The sequence below is a fragment of the Pempheris klunzingeri genome, chromosome 24 (genome assembly GCF_042242105.1).
Source record: "Pempheris klunzingeri isolate RE-2024b chromosome 24, fPemKlu1.hap1, whole genome shotgun sequence".
In the NCBI taxonomy this organism is placed as follows: Eukaryota; Metazoa; Chordata; class Actinopteri; order Acropomatiformes; family Pempheridae; genus Pempheris; species Pempheris klunzingeri.
The window spans coordinates 9241034-9258822 of record NC_092035.1 but is presented as its reverse complement, the minus strand read 5'-3'; the positions used below and the strand labels follow the sequence as shown (position 1 = coordinate 9258822).

General features: G+C 41.2%; 2 protein-coding genes across 2 annotated transcripts; one reads left to right on the top strand and one right to left on the bottom strand.

The window, feature by feature from the left end:
- The first annotated feature begins 4941 nt into the window (after window positions 1-4941).
- On the top strand, window positions 4942-10224 carry LOC139223601 (L-threonine 3-dehydrogenase, mitochondrial-like). The gene is made up of 10 exons (XM_070855571.1): window positions 4942-5012; window positions 6028-6221; window positions 6392-6434; window positions 6747-6817; window positions 7226-7375; window positions 7493-7665; window positions 7802-7892; window positions 8044-8136; window positions 8245-8421; window positions 8541-10224. Exons 2-10 carry the CDS (start codon window positions 6035-6037, stop codon window positions 8678-8680), a joined length of 1125 nt encoding a protein of 374 aa, XP_070711672.1. The 5' UTR covers window positions 4942-5012; window positions 6028-6034; the 3' UTR covers window positions 8681-10224.
- Window positions 10225-10438: 214 nt separating this feature from the next.
- c24h8orf74 (chromosome 24 C8orf74 homolog) lies at window positions 10439-12610 on the bottom strand. Its single transcript, XM_070855321.1, has 5 exons — window positions 12563-12610; window positions 11866-12049; window positions 11067-11290; window positions 10787-10942; window positions 10439-10690 (listed from the first exon to the last, which is right to left on the bottom strand). Exons 1-5 carry the CDS (start codon window positions 12608-12610, stop codon window positions 10439-10441), a joined length of 864 nt encoding a protein of 287 aa, XP_070711422.1.
- Window positions 12611-17789: the final 5179 nt, after the last annotated feature.

Below are 17789 nucleotides of genomic sequence, written 5' to 3'. Positions count from 1 at the left end.
GAAGAGAGAGAGGCAGAGGCAAAACAAGAGAGCCGAGTGAGAGAAGCAAATGGGTCCCTGCTGGATGTCAAGAGTGGATTTAAGGAAGGACCTGACTCAGTGATAAGTGAATATGGTCTGGCATCCTATTTTCCACACACACACACACACAAGCTATTTGTCATCCGGACTGGACTCTACGCCGAGAGGCCTTCGCCTATCAGCACTATTTGTCCCCGTGTCACAGACCGCGGATAAATCTTCTACCGAGGATCCTTGTTTAAATCCACCCCCTATTACCAAAAGGTCCGGCCCTCTCATGACCACATGTGCTAAACACACTCACACACACACACACCTCTGACCCCTTCAGTTGTTTCTAATTAACCCCTCACCCACTGTATGTAGCCTCAATTCCCTAATGGCAATAAATAGGCCTGACTACAATCCCATTAGTTGTCTGAGTCATGATGGCGTATTAGGAGAGCACTGACTAAGTGCTGGGACGGCACCGAGGCCGAGCTCACTCAGGTACAATATGAGCGCCGTTACCCACAAAGACATTCTGCACCTTCATTTTCAGAGAGGAAATTGGCCTTTTTGCTGCACAGTTATTAAAAAATATCTATTTGTTAACAACGTGATTGTGGCCATTTTGTGTTCCTCTATCACAGGGTGGCCAAACAGGGAGGAGGCCAAATGAAAAGACACCTCCAAATTAATTCATTTCAAACCAATGATACTGTTTTTATATTCAAGCCAAACAGTGCAAATTATTGTGGGAATTCAGAGTTTCAATAAAATCATAACACCTTTAGAAGAAAAGACGTGGATATATGCATATATTCTTGAAGTGACCAGTTGTTAGTGGTGGGAAGGATCTAAATACATTCACTCAAATACTGTGCTGAGGTACAATTCTGGGATACTTGTATTTCCTTGTTATGCTTCTTTACACTTCTACTTCACTACATTTTAGAGGAAAATACTGCACTCAGCTACACTTATTTCACAACTATAGTTATATTTATATGTAGCTTTGATCAAATTATGTGTTTTATAGATTATAATACTCAACATTATATGACTTCATTAAAATTAGCTCCACAATGACAACATTAAAATGCTGTAAATGTTCATACAACAATAATAATATCTACACTCAGTGGCCCCATTTTGCATAATGAGTACTTCAGATACTTCAAGTAAATGATGCTGTAAATACTTTTACAATCAGACGATTTTGTGTGCAGAACTTTTAATTGTAATCAAGTGTTTTTGCACTGATTTAAGTAAAAAGATGTCAATACGTCTTCCAACACTGCCAATAACAAAGAAGGAGAAGATTTTTAGAAAACAGCCACAATTAAATCAGTAGCGTTCAGTAGAGTTTGTAGTAAATGAGACACAAACACTGTTCACTGAAAAGTTACAGTAGATTTGCTCAGTTGTTTGCCTTTAGGCCAAGTGTCCACACAGCAGTGCAGCTTCATAGTGTGAACACACTGCATGACAATTAAATGTGTAAAACAGTCCGAGTGCTCGGTGAGACCCCTCCGCAGCTACCAAACCCCTGTCCTCCACAACAACACATTGTAGGGCCGCTAATAATTCAGTGTAAAGTGCATTGTTTTGACAGTGTATATAATAATACTATAGGGCATCACTTCATTGTGTTATTGTAAGTGTAAAATCCTCCCTTCCTACCAGGAGGTCCCACTAATTACATTCATGTGTGTAAACAATAATTATTTTCACTCTGCATTTCCACTTCAAACAAAGAATATCTTCTTTTTCATGTGGAGAGCCGAGTCTGCCACAGCAAGAAAAGCATCCCATTATTTCAAGCACGGACAAAAGGCAACAGCGAGCAAAACAAGCCTGGAATTTGTGTATGGTACACATTCAGATATTTGGCAGACCTCCAAAATGGCAAAAACACCAGAGGCTATTCAAGCGAATGAACAATAAGACATGCATCATCTATTGTGGCCCAAACAACATTGGTTCGACTCCAAAAGCTTGAAACGTGGAGGTGGAGGGACAGATAATCCCGCCAAATTTCCTTCCTCCCCCTCCCAGAAAAAAACCCCAGTATTTTGGCTTTTCTGGGTACACTTTTAAGTCACATTTTCCTGTAGGAACAGAGGATCTAGCAACTCCAAATTTGCCACAGAAAATACAAATGCAAATAACGTAATTTGCTGTAAATGTCACCCTGTGGATTATGTGTCACGTTTCATAATTGGCTTTTGTGGTTATCATAGAAAAAATAAATGAAAGAAGTGTACAGCAGGCAGCTATAAAAAATAAAGAAAGGATAAAACTGGTAATTCCTTTTTGTTGTGTGCTGGGTCAGCAGAGCTGGTTAACAGTGGATGAGTGTCTGGATCTTTTGGCATCTAGCGCCACCTGGTGGCTTTTAGTAAGCACGGACATGAGCATGCAGTCAGCTGAGACAAATGCTTTATATTCTGTGATTGTGACTCTTCATCATTTAACTGACATGATAAAAAAAAAAAAAGTTAATGCTATTTCTGTGTCATCATTTGAGATTCAAGATTTAAAGACCATTTTAATTTCAGTTAGAAATTAAACACAACAAGGTTTTACCAACTGTGTGGAGCAGTGGGTCTGAATCCTCATTTAAAAAAAATGCATTTTTAAAAAAAAAAAAGGCAACTTTAACTGAATTTACAAAATATAACATGAAATATAAACAGTATGGCACCAAACATTTCACATGCAGGAAATAATCCAACATGTTACTTTGCAAAATATCCTGATGGTGAATAAAAAACTGATAATCAAAGATGGCAACTTAGAGGATACTGGAGACAAAACTAAAATGTGTTTCTGTGCAAAATTACAATGAACTTCTCTGGTGGTGGAGGCTGCCATGCACCACTGGCAGACTGTGGCGACATGAACTTATTCAGCTTGATGGTCTGCATCCATAAATGTTCACATTTGTCTCAGAGTATGTATGTATGTATGTGCAATTGTCCGCCATTCAGTTAGCGATGCAGGACACAGATTAATCTTCCTGCGCTCAACAGAGAATAAATCACTTGTGCATAATTAGCAGGGGCAGGGTTACAACTGACACCGACTTTCATCTTAATTACATGAGGGGAATTTGTTCCATTAATTTTAAGCAGTGTGTATGAACACATCTCAACTAAGTTAATCACACCTGTCATTGTTTTAGTAAAGTGGACAGTCACTCACTTCATTCTAATGGGAGCTTCTGATTTCATTAATAAGCATGCATTGGTTTGCTTTAAATTAAAAGCAGGGGTCAGCTGACTGTTCCCATCATGTTGCAGCATGTGCAGTGGCCAAATCAGTTTATATACGTCATCTTAAAAAAAAGGTCTGTTGTGGTGTAATGCATCAAGCCACAATAATACTGCATTTAAAACACCTTCAGACAGCAGATAAGAACCAATGGACATGTCATACATGGCTTCCATAAGACTTCCATGTGTCTCATTGGCAGAAACAGGACAAGAACAAGGTTAAAGAGGTCACGTTCACGTCCAGACATGCTGCATGTATCCAGGACATGACTTACACACGTCTGTCTCTATGCTCGGCAAACAAACAGCAGGCCAACAGTGTTCCAGTTAGTTATCAAAGCTGTTTACTCACTGTGGCCAAGCTGAAGAGCAAGACAAGGAGGGAGATCTACCAAACAAACACCAAACCTTCTGTACAGGCTCATTCACACACACACACGCAATTCTAAACAACTAATAAACCCAAATTATCCGCAACAACAACAACACAACAGCTTCAGAACAAAACAAAACACATCCTTTGTATCAGAAACAAGAGCAAATATATTTATATTTGCTGCGTAGAGAGACAAACATCAGGAAGCAACAAGCTAGCAGCTAATGCTACACAAAGACTCACGGTTTGACGTCCAAGTTCAGTCTTCTGTCCTTCATTTAGACGAAGCTCCTCCAGTGTCCTTGCCATGTTATGTCCCCTGCACTTGTCGCTGTGATGGTCACTTAGTTTGTTGACAGAAGTGGTGTCATTAGCTACAATTTAAAACAAGCTAAACTGTTTGTTTCATCTAGAAATGTTGCTAAATGTCCATTGTTTGTAAAAAGGCCAGAGTGCGGCTGCCTTAACTATTCACTTCAGAGTTTGTTTCTGCAGAGAGTACATTCATAGTTCCACAGCGGTGTGACAGTTTTGTTTAATACAGTTTATTTTGTACATAGTTTCATGTCTTTCATTAGCCTCATCTGGCCTTCCTGAGGGAGACTGAGGGTGCAGTACCGTCTTTTGACCACACACTGGGTGACATTTAGCAGCTCTTACAGCCGGGGGGCGCTGTTTTACCAATTTAAATAAACAATAACATTTGCTTTAATGCTTTAATTTGGTCTCATTTTTGGTTTAAAAATGATTAAATCTTTGCACTAATGTCACAGTAAACGGTATTTTGGATAGTAATTCAGTACATTCTACCCACATATGTGAACCTTTTTTTTTCATATCTAAGAGGCATAGATTCAACTGTATGGTATTTTTAGACTGCAGCTCGTGCTAGAGGATTGCATTACTTTCAGGTGTTTTTGCTGAGCAAAATATTTAGAATATCTTTCAATGTAATTTAGTAACATCACTAAGTAAAGTAGGTAGTATCTGTTGCAGTGCATTGAATTATTCAATTTAGTGTGCATCATCTGTTTTGAGCATTAAAGGCAGTGGCACTAGCAACCGCAGCACAGGAAGTTAGTTTGAACATAATTTCTTCCAATTAAAGGGTAAAGGAAGAACCTCCTGTGCAACTGGTCTCCACATTTGTAAACACGGATTTTATTTTGAAGGGTACACCCGGAAGCCTGTGCTTTATTTTGGCAGGCTCCAGTGCCGAGCCTCTCGTGCTGTGAGCCAATCACAGTGCAGGAAACCTCCTCCATAGCCACGCGACTACTTTCATGTTTCATCACAAACATTGGCTGGGAGAAGGAGTGTCAGCTCTTCTTTTCATTGTCCCGGGTCACATTAAAGTAAGAAATACATGTCATTTTATTGTACGTGTTATATAGCCAGTTGTACAGCTGTCTACAGCCTGCTAGGCTAAGGTTTAGCTAGCGCACAGAAGCCTCAGCTAGCTAAACGTACTGTCAGACGGTTAAATGATAGCTAGGCTAACGTTACCGTTAAGCTAACGTTTAGCAGCAGAGGGAGGAGGAGGAGGAGAGATGAAGATGTAAGGTCGGTCTGGTCTCACTGATAGCCACCTTATCAATTAACTACAGCAGGTTACCACAGCTTAGCACCCTGATAACGATGGGCTAGTTAGTCTTGTTTGTACACTGGTGCTTATTAGGGGTGAGAAGGTCATGCCGAACTTAAAGTAAAAAAAACACTCACTTCAGATGGTTATAGTTTTCAGGCAATTATAACAAATAAACCAGGACATAACACATTTTAAATACTCGTTTCTACACTGTTTTCAGTTCGGCGTCTACACTGTATGCAAATCTTTTGCAGGGCTGCTAGGTTGCATTATTTTGTTTTGCTGGACAGGTCAAGGTTGGCGTTTCGGATTTGCACACATTGAACTTATTGCCCCCATAAGCTTAAGAGTGGTCTGGGATACAGATAAAGTAGTCTATATTTAGACCCAGTCAGCAGCAGGCTGTAAGAAGCTAATCTGAGATGGGTGTCGGGGTTAGGCAACACTTAATTCATGTGGGGTTTTTTTTCTATTGCTCCGATTTATGAAATATGCAATATGTGGCTTTTGCCTCTAGACAGCTTGGTAAGGCTTATTAAAACCAAAGACGAGGCAACATGTAAACATGTATTAACACAAATTAGAAAAGTACACGCTGTTCTCTACATCAGGGAATGACACCCTCGTGCCTTAAGCTCAGGTTGCCCTTGACACATACGTGTGCATTGCAATAGTAATTAAAATGTAGTGCAGCATGGGACCAGATGCACTCACAGTAGTTTAAAGTGCCTCAGATAAGCACACCTGTCATTGCTGCTGTCACTGCATGCTTTTCTTTATAGGAGGTGTATGATGCTGGTGATGCAGTTGCTGAGGGGTGCAGTGAAGCATGCTGGGAGCAGGCCCCAGCGCTGTGTTGAGCCACTGATCTCAGCAGTACGTGGCATCAGCTCATCCTCACAACAGTTAACTGCTTTTGGGAGAACTCACCCTTCATCCTGCACTGACTCTGACCACCCCAAAGTCCTCATCACTGGTTGGTTTTTGTACTCTGTTTGGTTGTTGTTTTTCAGGTTGTTGTTCACTCTTTGTATTTTCCTGAATCGCTGCATTTCATCCTCGTCCAAAGTTTCCTCCTATAACTCAGTCACAATGTCACATGATCTCTGTGATAACTCATTTTCTTTGTCTTTTTTGTCGTTATAGGAGGGCTTGGACAGCTAGGGGTGGGTCTTGCCAAGTTGTTGAGGTAAGAACTTTACACAAGCTCCCTTTTCATTTGTCTATTTCCAAAGGTTGTTTCCCGTTAGTGTTAACTAGCAAATTGCTCTCAGTGAAGAGTTATAGCACAGCTATAGGAAGAAATGGTGGTGCCACCAGTACCTGTTCGTCAAATATTGTATAACCTGGGATGTGATCAGTGGCTCAAAAAGGCTGTGAGAATTCTTATAAATGTTTCAGAGTGGTGTCTAAAGGCCTCTATGAGAAGTCTCCTCTTCAGGGTTAAGTGATCCCTGTGACTTAAGTCCCCAGAACTGACATTTTGATGTTTCACCAACAGGAGACAATTTGGAAAAAACAATGTGATCCTGTCTGACATTAGGAAACCTCCCAACGATGTCTACCACAATGGTGTGTATTTTTGATTCAGTGTCAGTTGAATTATGTGTTTCTGTGGTACTTTGAATCCTCAGTTAGCTTTGAATTGAAGTAGACAGAGCAGGAAATGTACAGAAAAATCAAATATTCCTGGGATGCATTTGGCTTCTGTCTGTTGGATTTAGTCTCCACTGTGTGGCCCTTCTTTGTTCATCGCCTGTCTGTGAATCTGTTTGTCATCATTTGACGGTAATAAATAAGCACTCTGTTATTTCTAGTTTCCTTTTGATGCCTCCTTGACCTTTATGTGCCCCCCACTGGCCCATAGTGGGCACAAACAAAAAAAGAGAAGTGAATTTGTCAGTAAATGTTTCCTTTTAGGGGTTTCATTCCAGAAAATCTAGAGCATGTGTAACTTTTTCTTTCACGTGTCCCCCACAGGTCCATTTATTTTCTCAGACATCCTGGATTATAAGAACCTCAGAGAGATTGTGGTCAACAACAACATCAGCTGGCTGGTTCACTACTCGGCTGTGCTTTCCGCTGTTGGGGAGAGCAATGTCGCTCTGGCCAAAGAGGTCAACATCACGGGTACATCCACATAGACACCTCTGTGATATTTCTATTACCGTGAAACTACCGAGGATAAGACAGCATTTAGAGCCACTTTAACACAGACACTTATGCGCAGCCTCTCTCTCTTTGTAGGTCTCCATAACATATTAGACATAGCAACCGAACATGGTCTGCGTGTGTTTGTCCCCAGCACTATCGGTGCCTTCGGTCCATCCTCACCCAGGGACCCCACCCCTGAGCTGTGTGTGCAGAGACCACGCACCATCTACGGTGTCTCCAAGGTCCACGCAGAGCTGATGGGCGAGGTGAGAAGCACACATTCCCACAGATTCTCACGAGTTTGAAAAATACATTCCTAATCTTTCTTCCTACAAATCTCTGTAAAGCCTGATGTTTTTTTTTTGTGGGTTTGAAGCTTTTCTCTCTTTTCTCTTTTCTCAGTACTACCACCACAGGTATGGGCTGGATTTCCGCTGTCTCAGGTATCCAGGCATCATATCTGCTGACTCCCAGCCTGGGGGAGGAACCACAGGTAAGTCAGACAGATAGATTAACTAAGCACGAAGAAACCGAGATAGATCCTCCTGCAAGCTCTTTCAAGCTCTTTGCACTGATGACACGGACTAAATTTAAAGTGTTCTGGTGCTGCTGGTCTTAATTTGGTCCATTTTTCCATTTCCCAGACTATGCTGTCCAGATCTTCCATGCAGCTGTGAAGAGTGGATGTTTTGAGTGCAACCTGCGCAGTGACACACGACTTCCTATGATGTACATTGGTAATGCCAGGTTTTGTCACTTTGTGGTAGTGGGTTTTTCAAACTGTAGTTCTTACCCTCTTCCTGTCTTACTCACCTTTTACTCCATCTTCTCCTCCTCCTGTCCAGATGACTGTCTCAGGGCTACTCTAGAGATGCTGGAGGCTCCGGCAGACACACTGATCAGCCGCACCTACAATATCAACGCTATGAGCTTTACACCACATGACCTCACCCAGGAGATACAGAAAGTCCTGCCTGACGTCAAGGTCACCTACAATGTGGATCCTGTGCGGCAGGCTATAGGTGAGAGAACTGATAGGAAGGATGAGTGGCGTAATCATATGTCCACTTTATATTCATATTATCACAGCATAATCGTTATGGCTGGATGTTATTACCAAATATCTTCTGTCTCACCTCAGCGGACGGCTGGCCAATGGCATTAGAGGACAGCGCAGCGAGGCGGGACTGGGGCTGGAAGCACGAGTATGACCTCCCAGAGTTGGTGCAAACCATGCTGACTCACATCACTATGGGCAACCAGCTGGCACAAGCCTATTGAGCCTTATGTAGCATTTTTGCAGCCACATAGCTTTATTTGAAAGAAAGTGACATTGGGAAATTAAGAGCATTTTATAGCGTTCACTATAACAGTAGGTTTGAGATCATTCAAATAATTACTACCATCTTCACCATAGAACTAAAGTATAAACCTCAATATCAGAGGCAGAAAAACATTCCAGATCACTTAGTGTAATATTTATGGTTAGATTTATGATTTTCTCATCACCACCTCTCCCTCCTCATCCGTCCATCACATCTCTCAGTTTCTCTCTCTGCTCTTATCCGTCAATCCGGCTCATGTGCTAAACCAATGTCATGTTGAATGTGCTGCTAGAGCATGCTGGACACTATCACTAAGTTACTGAACTCTTAAGAGAGTCGGTTTCTCTCTCTGAATGTATGTATGTTGTGTGTCATGTTGTATGTGTAAGTATGCAGATGACTTTGCCAGCCTACTATATATATATGCATCTGTCATCTGTAGCAGCTAAATGCTCGCCTTAGGGGGCACTTGTGCCATCCTGAAAACCAGTTGGCTTTTGTGAAGAGCTGCACTTCAACTGGTCACTACTATGTACTGTAACCATGAACACTGAAAGGCTTTTCCTCGGGTACTGTTACTATAGAAACTGGTAACCCTAGCGTGTGGTTCTGTAGGGGTAGTTTACAGGTGCTTTAACCGTAGTTGCCTAGCAAGGCTGTAGGCCTTAAAATAAGAGTTTGAGTCAAAGAACGAGCTTCTAAAGCTACTTGACCTTTGCACTAGGTGCTTTTTAATATTTTTGATATTTAATTTCTATTTAAATTATTTTGTCTTGTTGCTGTCTGTTTAGAAACTGCAGTCTTTATGAATGTTGAATTGAAGAATGCATTAGCAGTTCTTTATATTTATAGAGGAATAATGCGGCTCTTCAGTTTTGGAGCTGTAAAGCTTTAAAGGATAAATGCAGTATTTTTCAACCTGAGACCTTTTTTTACATCTATGTTTTTGGGTTCAAAATGACTGGTAGGTACAAAAACGTTTGGAATTTGTCCAGTAGATCGTCTCCAGCAGCAGCCGAGAACAGGCAGTAAATGCAACATAAAACACGGTAAGACAAAATAAACTAACTGATGGAGATAGTGGTAGACGAGCAACTCCTGTGTAAAATTACTGTTTTTGTCTGGTAGTTTTGAACTGACCAATATATCTGTAATGTAATGTTTCTTTCTTTCTGTAAAGTTGTCACACACTTTAAATACTAATATATACTTGTTCTTGTCGGTGGCAAGAACAAGTATAATTACATTACAGCCACTGTAGTTCATTTACTGCTCATTCTTAGTGATCTACAGGACCAATTCCAAAACTTTTGTACCTACCAGTCATTTCAAACCCAAAACATGTAAAAATAGGGTCTGTGTTTAAAAAATCCCAGTTATCTTTGAGGTGGGCGATAGGGCTCAAATTGTTTTTTCTTTTATGATGATGTTATTTATATTCTTTGCAGCTTTTTCTGTCAATTAAAAGGGAAAAAAAACTTTTTTTTTTTTTTTTAAATAAATGCTGTATGAAACCAGTTCTTATGTCTCTTCCTTTGTAACCTCTCACAAACATGGTGTTAAGTAATGCTTTTAAATTTCTATTTCAGTCGCCCAAAATGGACGATGAAGTGGCAAGAAACACAACACAAATGGAAGCAAATAGTTGGAAATTGTTAGATTGAATAAGATTTATAGCTATAGATTTATAGCTTTACTCGCTAAGATCCCGTCCTCACACTGCATTTCCAGACTGCCTCAGTCCTGGTTTTGTTTTTGCTGCGTGCAGCTTTGCCTTTGCTGTTGCGTCTTGATATGAACCATTGTGACCTGCACTGGAAAGATTGTGGAGCCTCCCGGTGGCCAACGCTGCTTGCTGCAGTCTGAGCTGCAGGATGTCACCGAGCAGGGAGGCCTCTTGGTTCAGACTGGCCACCATCTGGCCTTCAGCGGCCCTCACTGCTGCACGAACCAACGACAAAACCCCCTGCAGAGGAAGTCAGACAGAATGCTTGTCAGCACATGAAAGATATTCCCAACTGCTTTCACTGGTTTTCAGTTTTAATCCCTTTGTGCGGCTTACCTCTTTGTCCAGGTGCTCATCATCAGGGACATTGATCTCGCCCACTGTGACCCTTGACCCGTCTCGGAGCATCTTCAGCTCCTCCTCCTTCTGCCGCAACACTGAGATGATCTCGTCTTGGTGACGCTGACGCTCCCATTCATGTTTATCTGTGCCCTGCAGCACAAGCACAGCGCTCTGATCAGCTGAGACAAATCATTTCCAAAAGGCCTGACATTAAGTCTGACTGATTAATCAATATATATTAACTTTCTCTTCTGTGTTCTGTTCTGTTCATTACCTGTGATAGAGGACAGGGTGTGGGTGGCAGCAGTACCTCCAAGTGTAGCTGAACAATGGACATGTTAGCAGCCCCACCCACCACCGCCTGGAGAAGCCTCCTCCGGGTGATGCATGTGCACAATAGGAACTGGGTGAGCATGTGTCGGTGGACAGGGGTAAGGTTTGGCAAACCCTCAGCCAGCATGTCCCTCAGTAAGGACAGTAGTTTGGGTAAATCCAGACCTGATGGATAGAGGACAATAAAATCCAGAGGCCTGAGAGGAGCTTTATTAAACCAAACCCCAGCAGAATAAGATCAAATTTGCGCTCTGTGGCTTTGAAAAGAAACTCAGCTCCAATAGTAAAATAGCCTCCAGCCGTAAGTGCAGAGGCCCTCCATTAATAATACTGCATGAAGAATCTTTTAATAAGACAGGCCAGGAATGAATCGCTGGGAATGATTCACTCAGATTTGTAGTCATTCATTCATTCATTCATTCATTCATTCATATAAGTTTGGTGTATTTCTAGAGCAGAAAAATATAGTGCAATACAAGCTTTTTAAAAACACAGGCAAATTTCAACTTTACCAATGTCATAGTGAATCTAAACCTCACTGCAGTTGTGCTGCCGTGCAGTTGTCTGACAGTTGAGGATAGATATTCCTATATTTGACAGACTGAGTTGAATGTGACCTTTTAACATCACTGGCAGATGAAACACAGCGCTCTCTCTGATGGCCTCGTTAGAGGTCCTTGATTGTGACCTGCAGGCGAAGCACTGCGTCACCTGCTCACTACACTGCTGTTTGCTCTGACCGTCCAGCTGTGGGAAGATGCCCTTGGCGACCGCAGCTGCCCGGATCACGTCAGGCCAGGGGAAGCCACGGGCCGCGGCGAACATGGCGACATCATACACAAAGTCCTGATGGAAGCAGCGCCGCTCATCACAGAAGTCAGGCCAGGAGAAGTGACAGCTGAGCCTCTGCACACCAGCCTCTCTCTATTATACACAAACACACAGAATTAGATATGAGAATACAATTAAACACTCAATTGCAAGTAAAAGTCCTGCATTCAAAAGTTAACTTAAGTATAGAAGTATTATGGGATCGGTACAGTTTCCTTCCTTATAAAGGTGTGTAGTTTATAACATACATGAGGCTATTATATTGTTTTGTATATTAATTCGGATGTGTTGCATAAAGTAGCATTAGATGTAAACACTCAAGTAGAATATTTGTGTAAATGTACATCCTGGGTCTCACTGATGCTGTAATCATTTAATTTTAAGGACTCATAATTACAAACTTATAGTATTATGTACCTGAAAGCCATTATGTAGACAATGTGCTCTCAGAGCTGATAGTTTGTAGAGATAAACAGAGTATTTCTGGCTGCAGAAAGCGAGTTACTGTAAAATTCCTGGTAGCATTTGAAGGCCCCATAATAATACGACTTTTCTCCTTTATAGCTGAATTTAAAGCTTCCGGGTGTAAACTGAATTCGTGCCCACCTGCTGAGTAGCTATCTGTGCCATTTCACTCTCTGTCAGGGAATCCATCCTTGATAAACACCACTAGTCCGCCTGGTTGCTATGGGAGACGGACGCGGGCACGTAGGCGGGGCTTGCGGCGCTGTTGACGCGTGACGTCACAGTCACGTACGACGTACGGCAACCGATGGAATGTTCGGATATTGGATGGCAGCACGAGGCTTCTTCTAAAGGTTTCTGTCATGATTTAAATAAAGAGGAAAAATAATGAATTTGATTAATTAACTATCCATAAATATGCTGAAACAATGTATTAGTTGACTAATTTCAGATGACACCTGTTGTTTTAAACGTTTCATGGCGGCTCTGTTGCCGACAGTTTGATTATACTTATTAGAATACTGAACATTGTTTCAGTCAGGTTGTCACCTGAGCTGGAGAGTGATCTGTCCTGTAACTCGGCTTATCAGTCCAGGGCCACAGATGGCTCAGGCAGGTCTAATCCTCTTTAACATGAATCCCACTCCTCCTCTTCGTCTACCCACTCCTCCTCCTCCTCCTCCTTCTATCTCCTCCTCCCCCTCCTCTGCCTCTCTCCTCTTCCTCCTATAGTTCTTCAAGAATCAAACCAGAGGATTTACAAATGTAAAGGTAACAGACTGGGATTACGTCAATTTCGCCATAAAAATACTTCATTTCCGGTTGTGCACTTAAAAATAAAAGTTTTATTAGTCGAATAAAGTGCTTTTTTATATAGTGTTAATAACATTAAATAGATGTATGTACATTTAATTAATATTAAATATCTTGTATACTTAAAAAAAACTCCCATGTAAAATACATTTTCTTAAATTCACTGCTAAATTTCAGGTAATTTTCCTATCAAAACAGGTCCAGTGCGAATTTTGGAATTCTTATTCAGATATAAACAATGATTATAATAAGGTCTGTGGAGCTTTCCCCTTCCCTCCTTTACACTTAGTGCTGATCACTTGAACTTAGATCAACAGTGTGGACATGCTGCATAAAAACACTGGAGATATTTGGAGATAAAACTGCAGACTTGTTTCTCTGAGTTCAGGGTTTTGTTGCAAAATAGTTTCAGATTTCAGTATGAACAGCACTCTTTTGCTCCCTTTGAAACAGAAACCTTAGAGTTTTTTGACACTGTGCACTTTTCCACACTTTATCATTAATCTTATCCTAAAATATTGATGAAGTCCAATTATGAACCCCAAAATGTCTAACAATTAAGATTATTACAATTGTTTATAATCAGTTTGAATGAGAGCTGCTCCATATGACTATGATGGTGGCAATTGTCTAAATCTTTCTGGCAGGATGTTAATATTAGGCTACTGTATTTATTACAAACTGAGCTGCTTTATTTTGAAAGTCTACGTCAGTGTACTTCCGGTGTCTAAACTGACTTCACGCACGTCTGATCATGCGGCTCATATCTACAATCTGATGTGTGTGACGGAGCGGTGCACCACACGTCGGTCCATGCTCACTTCTTTTGACACCCTACCTTCCAAACTAGTTTCATTTATTGTGGATCTATAATCGGCCATTGATCTTCCATCATCGATATGCGCCCAGAAAGGTAAGACCCACCTCTTTCTGTCCCTCAAACTCCCGTCGCTTTACAAACAACACAGAAACATCTGCCCTATTATATCTGCAGTGTGCCTCAGTGTTTTTTATGAGTGTGGTGTTAATTTAGAACTATTCTATTTGATTTCTATTTAATTAACATATTCATAAAGTGCGTTTCTGTTTGTGTGGGATCCAGTTGTGAGGATGAGGTGAGTCACACACACACACACCTGTTAATGGGATGAGAGGCAGAGCAGGAGGGATTGAGCAGATACAAAGAGTGAGTGGACCTCCAGAAGTAGGCCACACATCACACTGTATAATCTCTCCATTGCTTACTTCTTTCTCTCTGCTGACTGTTATCCTCAGCACTGACAGGACTGCAATTAGTTTTGTTTCCGTTTTAAGGAGAAGAAAAGTCATTCAGCATCTCTGCGACATCGATGAAAGGAGCCATAAGAGTGCTGGTTCTTTAATTTACCGCAGGATGAAGTGTCTCTGCAACAATGCTGTTGTGTAATATCAGCAGATACAATGCAGAGGTGATGATGTCTGTGAGTTACCCACAAGGAATACCCATCAGCACCAGTAGTTTTCCAGAGACCAGCTGTCTGATGCACAGGAGCTACTCTTCCCTGACTTCCTGTCTACCCAGAATACTCTGGGGCCCACCTACTCTTTACCCGTCTCTCATTAAAGCCATGAAGCAGGTACAGATTGATGAATTAAGGGGCTCTAAATTTCAAGGATGATTCTCGAAATGGAAATAATTCAGTGTTACATAAACTGTCCTTGGTGCTCTCAAAAGCACAAAGAGTGTATTGTAAGCTGGGAAAGAATTTCTCTGAGTGTTCTTGAGTTTTGTTGCTGAAGGAGATAATGCTCTGATTTCTTTAAAAAGTCTGAAGGACTTTCACAATAATAACTTTCTAACATAGTCTTTTGAATTTGTTGCTTTTTTCCAACCTGGGTTTTATTCTTAGAGATTTATTTCACAGAGACAAAACTGTGCAAGAGTTAAGTTTTGGAGAATTTTGACCAAACTGACAGCAAAATGTTTTTCTCGTGACGTTCTTTCATAGCCCACCTTTCAACATATGAACTATGTGCTCATTTTAGATCAATTCAACTTGTTTATTTTTACTTTTCCATATCAAATAATGAAAGTGTGTTCATTATTGCAGAGTTCAAGTACTGCACTTAAAGCTGCTGTGACAAATCTTATATATATTAACTCTATTTATTAGTTAGTAGTTTTAGGGGGTCACTTGTACTGATTATCACCCAAATCTGCAGTTTTCCTCCCAGAGAGTTTTAGCATTTAGTGGCTAATGAGTGGCCCAGTCAGTGCAAGTATCTGACTGCCAACCCCCAAATCCTCTCTGCTCTGCTCTCTTTGGACCTTGGCTTTAGTGTGTCGACAAAAACTGCCTACACTGAAATCTTTGCAGCACATCAGGCCGATTAGCCATTCTAACAGCGCCTGTGACCAATGGCTCAAATGACAGCGTTGGTGGAAGTACAACACATCTTGTAGCAGGAGAACTCTTTCTCTGTCAATACAGCACACATGGAGGTATATCTTTCTTCAATTAATCAAATCTACTATCAATACTGATTGTAACTCCACATAACGTGTGGCAAAGGGGAAGTTAACCAGAGTAAATAAGTGAGTTCAACCAAGTTTCTGAGTGTTTGCATCTTCTCCTCCTCATTGTTTTTAGTGGTTGGTTTATCAACAGCATGTGTGGTTAACTTCCCAACCCCTTAAAGAGCAGCACTCTATAGGAAGCATCACTCCTGACAAGGCCACTACAGAGTCATTTCCCTCATGAGCTGAGACCAAAACAGAGCTAAAATGAGAGTCAATATTGGACTTCACCAGGTATCATGAAGTCTGACTTCAAATGAATGCCACGGTTGCTTTGTGTCTGCTATAAACAAGCCACTGCAACGAGTATTGTCCCATCTCACCTTACACTTCTACTCCACTTCGTTTATTTAAAGGCCCCTCACAGTCTTGGTCCACTCACACAGGTGTTTTCACTTCCTGCAGCTCCTCTCAGGACTCTGAGTGATTAACATCTCCCGCTCTCTCCTGTCAAGGCAGGACAAATGTACACCTTCACCATTACGCAGCATCTGTACATCTACAATTCCAACTTTAAACCCAAACGTGGCTTTTCACCGTATAAAGTATGTTACTTGATAAAAGAGGTGAACAAAATAGGGACAAGACAAAAACATGAAAGTATGAAGTGAAAATGTAAAATATAATGGTGTTTGCCTGCTTGTGATACCCGACCAACCATGTTTTGCTCATCATCAATGATAATCACGTGTTTGCCGTGACGCAGTTCAATAACAGCAGTTGGTGTTTTCAGTGATTTCTTAGTAGGAGGTACCCTGCTGTCAGACAGATTGTCTGTAATTGCAATCCTCTCTGACTAGCTGTGTGTGTGTGTGTGTGTGTGAGTGAGAGAGAGAGAGAGAGACATAGAAAGAGAGACAGAAGAAGATAAAGAAAGAGGGAGCAATATCTGATCAAAATGCAACTTTCCACTTTACCATCACTAACATAATTTAAGCTGTAGGAACATTTCAGATAGAAGCAAGTCTACCAAATTGTCTTCCATAGATTTGTCTATGACAACTCCTCCATCCCCCCGGTGAGAAATTATAATAAAAGAATTGTAAATTAGCATATGCCTCTTCTCCAGGTCAGGTGCGACATGCATAAGAACATCACTTGTCTCACCATAGCAACACCCCTCCCTCTCCCGCACACACAGGTTCTTAAGCAGGCTTTTCGTTCTATCCTTAGCCCTCCCCCTCCTCCTGTCTTTTCCCCTCTCTTCATTTCTCCTCTCTCCGTCCGGCCCCTCCCTCCTCCATGTGCCTGATTACCGACTGCCATTTTACCTCGAGAGCCGTGGAGCCAGGGGCTCTGCTGTACATCTTAGTGTTTGACTCAAGCTGCAGAGACAGCCATCTCACACACACACACACACACACACACATTCAGACACACAGCGCTAACTCCTGGTCTGACTCAGCCGGGCCAGACAGAAACAGATTCACGTCCAGCTTTTTCACACCTTTTTGGACCATGTTTCCTGAATATGTGAGTAGTGAAACTGGTATAGTAATAGTGTACAAACTTGTAAAAATAACTGAATTGCATATGAATTGTGGCACAAATTGCTCTTAAGTTCTTAGGATTCAAATTGGTGAATAATGGTAAAAGTTGGCATTACAGGTATATATACATATAGTGACAATGGCTTAGTGTTAAAATAATCTATGGTGTTTAAATGTACTAAAGTGGTATAAGTCATACTATTGTTATGTCCAATTCATTATTTTTTAATGTTTTAATCTGAAAAAGTTCCCTTATTGAAGTCGTAGTGGCTGTTAAAAGCCTAGTGCGTGTGTCTAATGATATAATGTCTAGTCTTGTAGTTTTCAATGTGCTATCAGTGGTGTTTTGTCCACATAAACCTTAAGAACTGTGAGCAGGATAAATGTACTTGGTTGAAAAGCAATGAAATGCATGTATGTTTTCTGGCCTCAAATAACTCAAAGACGAGCTCTTAATCTGTGCTGCTCTTTCAAACTCTTTCAGCACTGTTTTGTTAGTCTTTTGTTA

Coding starts and splice junctions, on each gene's coding strand:
- c24h8orf74 (XM_070855321.1), bottom strand. CDS start 12,610: ATGGATTCCCTGACAGAGAGTGAAATGGCACAGATAGCTACTCAGCAG. Junction 11,291..11,865: donor CATCTTCCCACAGCTGGACG/GTCAGAGCAAAC, acceptor TCTATCCATCAG/GTCTGGATTTACCCAAACTA. Junction 10,943..11,066: donor CACCCTGTCCTCTATCACAG/GTAATGAACAGA, acceptor CTTGTGCTGCAG/GGCACAGATAAACATGAATG.
- LOC139223601 (XM_070855571.1), top strand. CDS start 6,035: ATGATGCTGGTGATGCAGTTGCTGAGGGGTGCAGTGAAGCATGCTGGG. Junction 6,222..6,391: donor CCCCAAAGTCCTCATCACTG/GTTGGTTTTTGT, acceptor TTGTCGTTATAG/GAGGGCTTGGACAGCTAGGG. Junction 8,137..8,244: donor ACTTCCTATGATGTACATTG/GTAATGCCAGGT, acceptor CCTCCTGTCCAG/ATGACTGTCTCAGGGCTACT.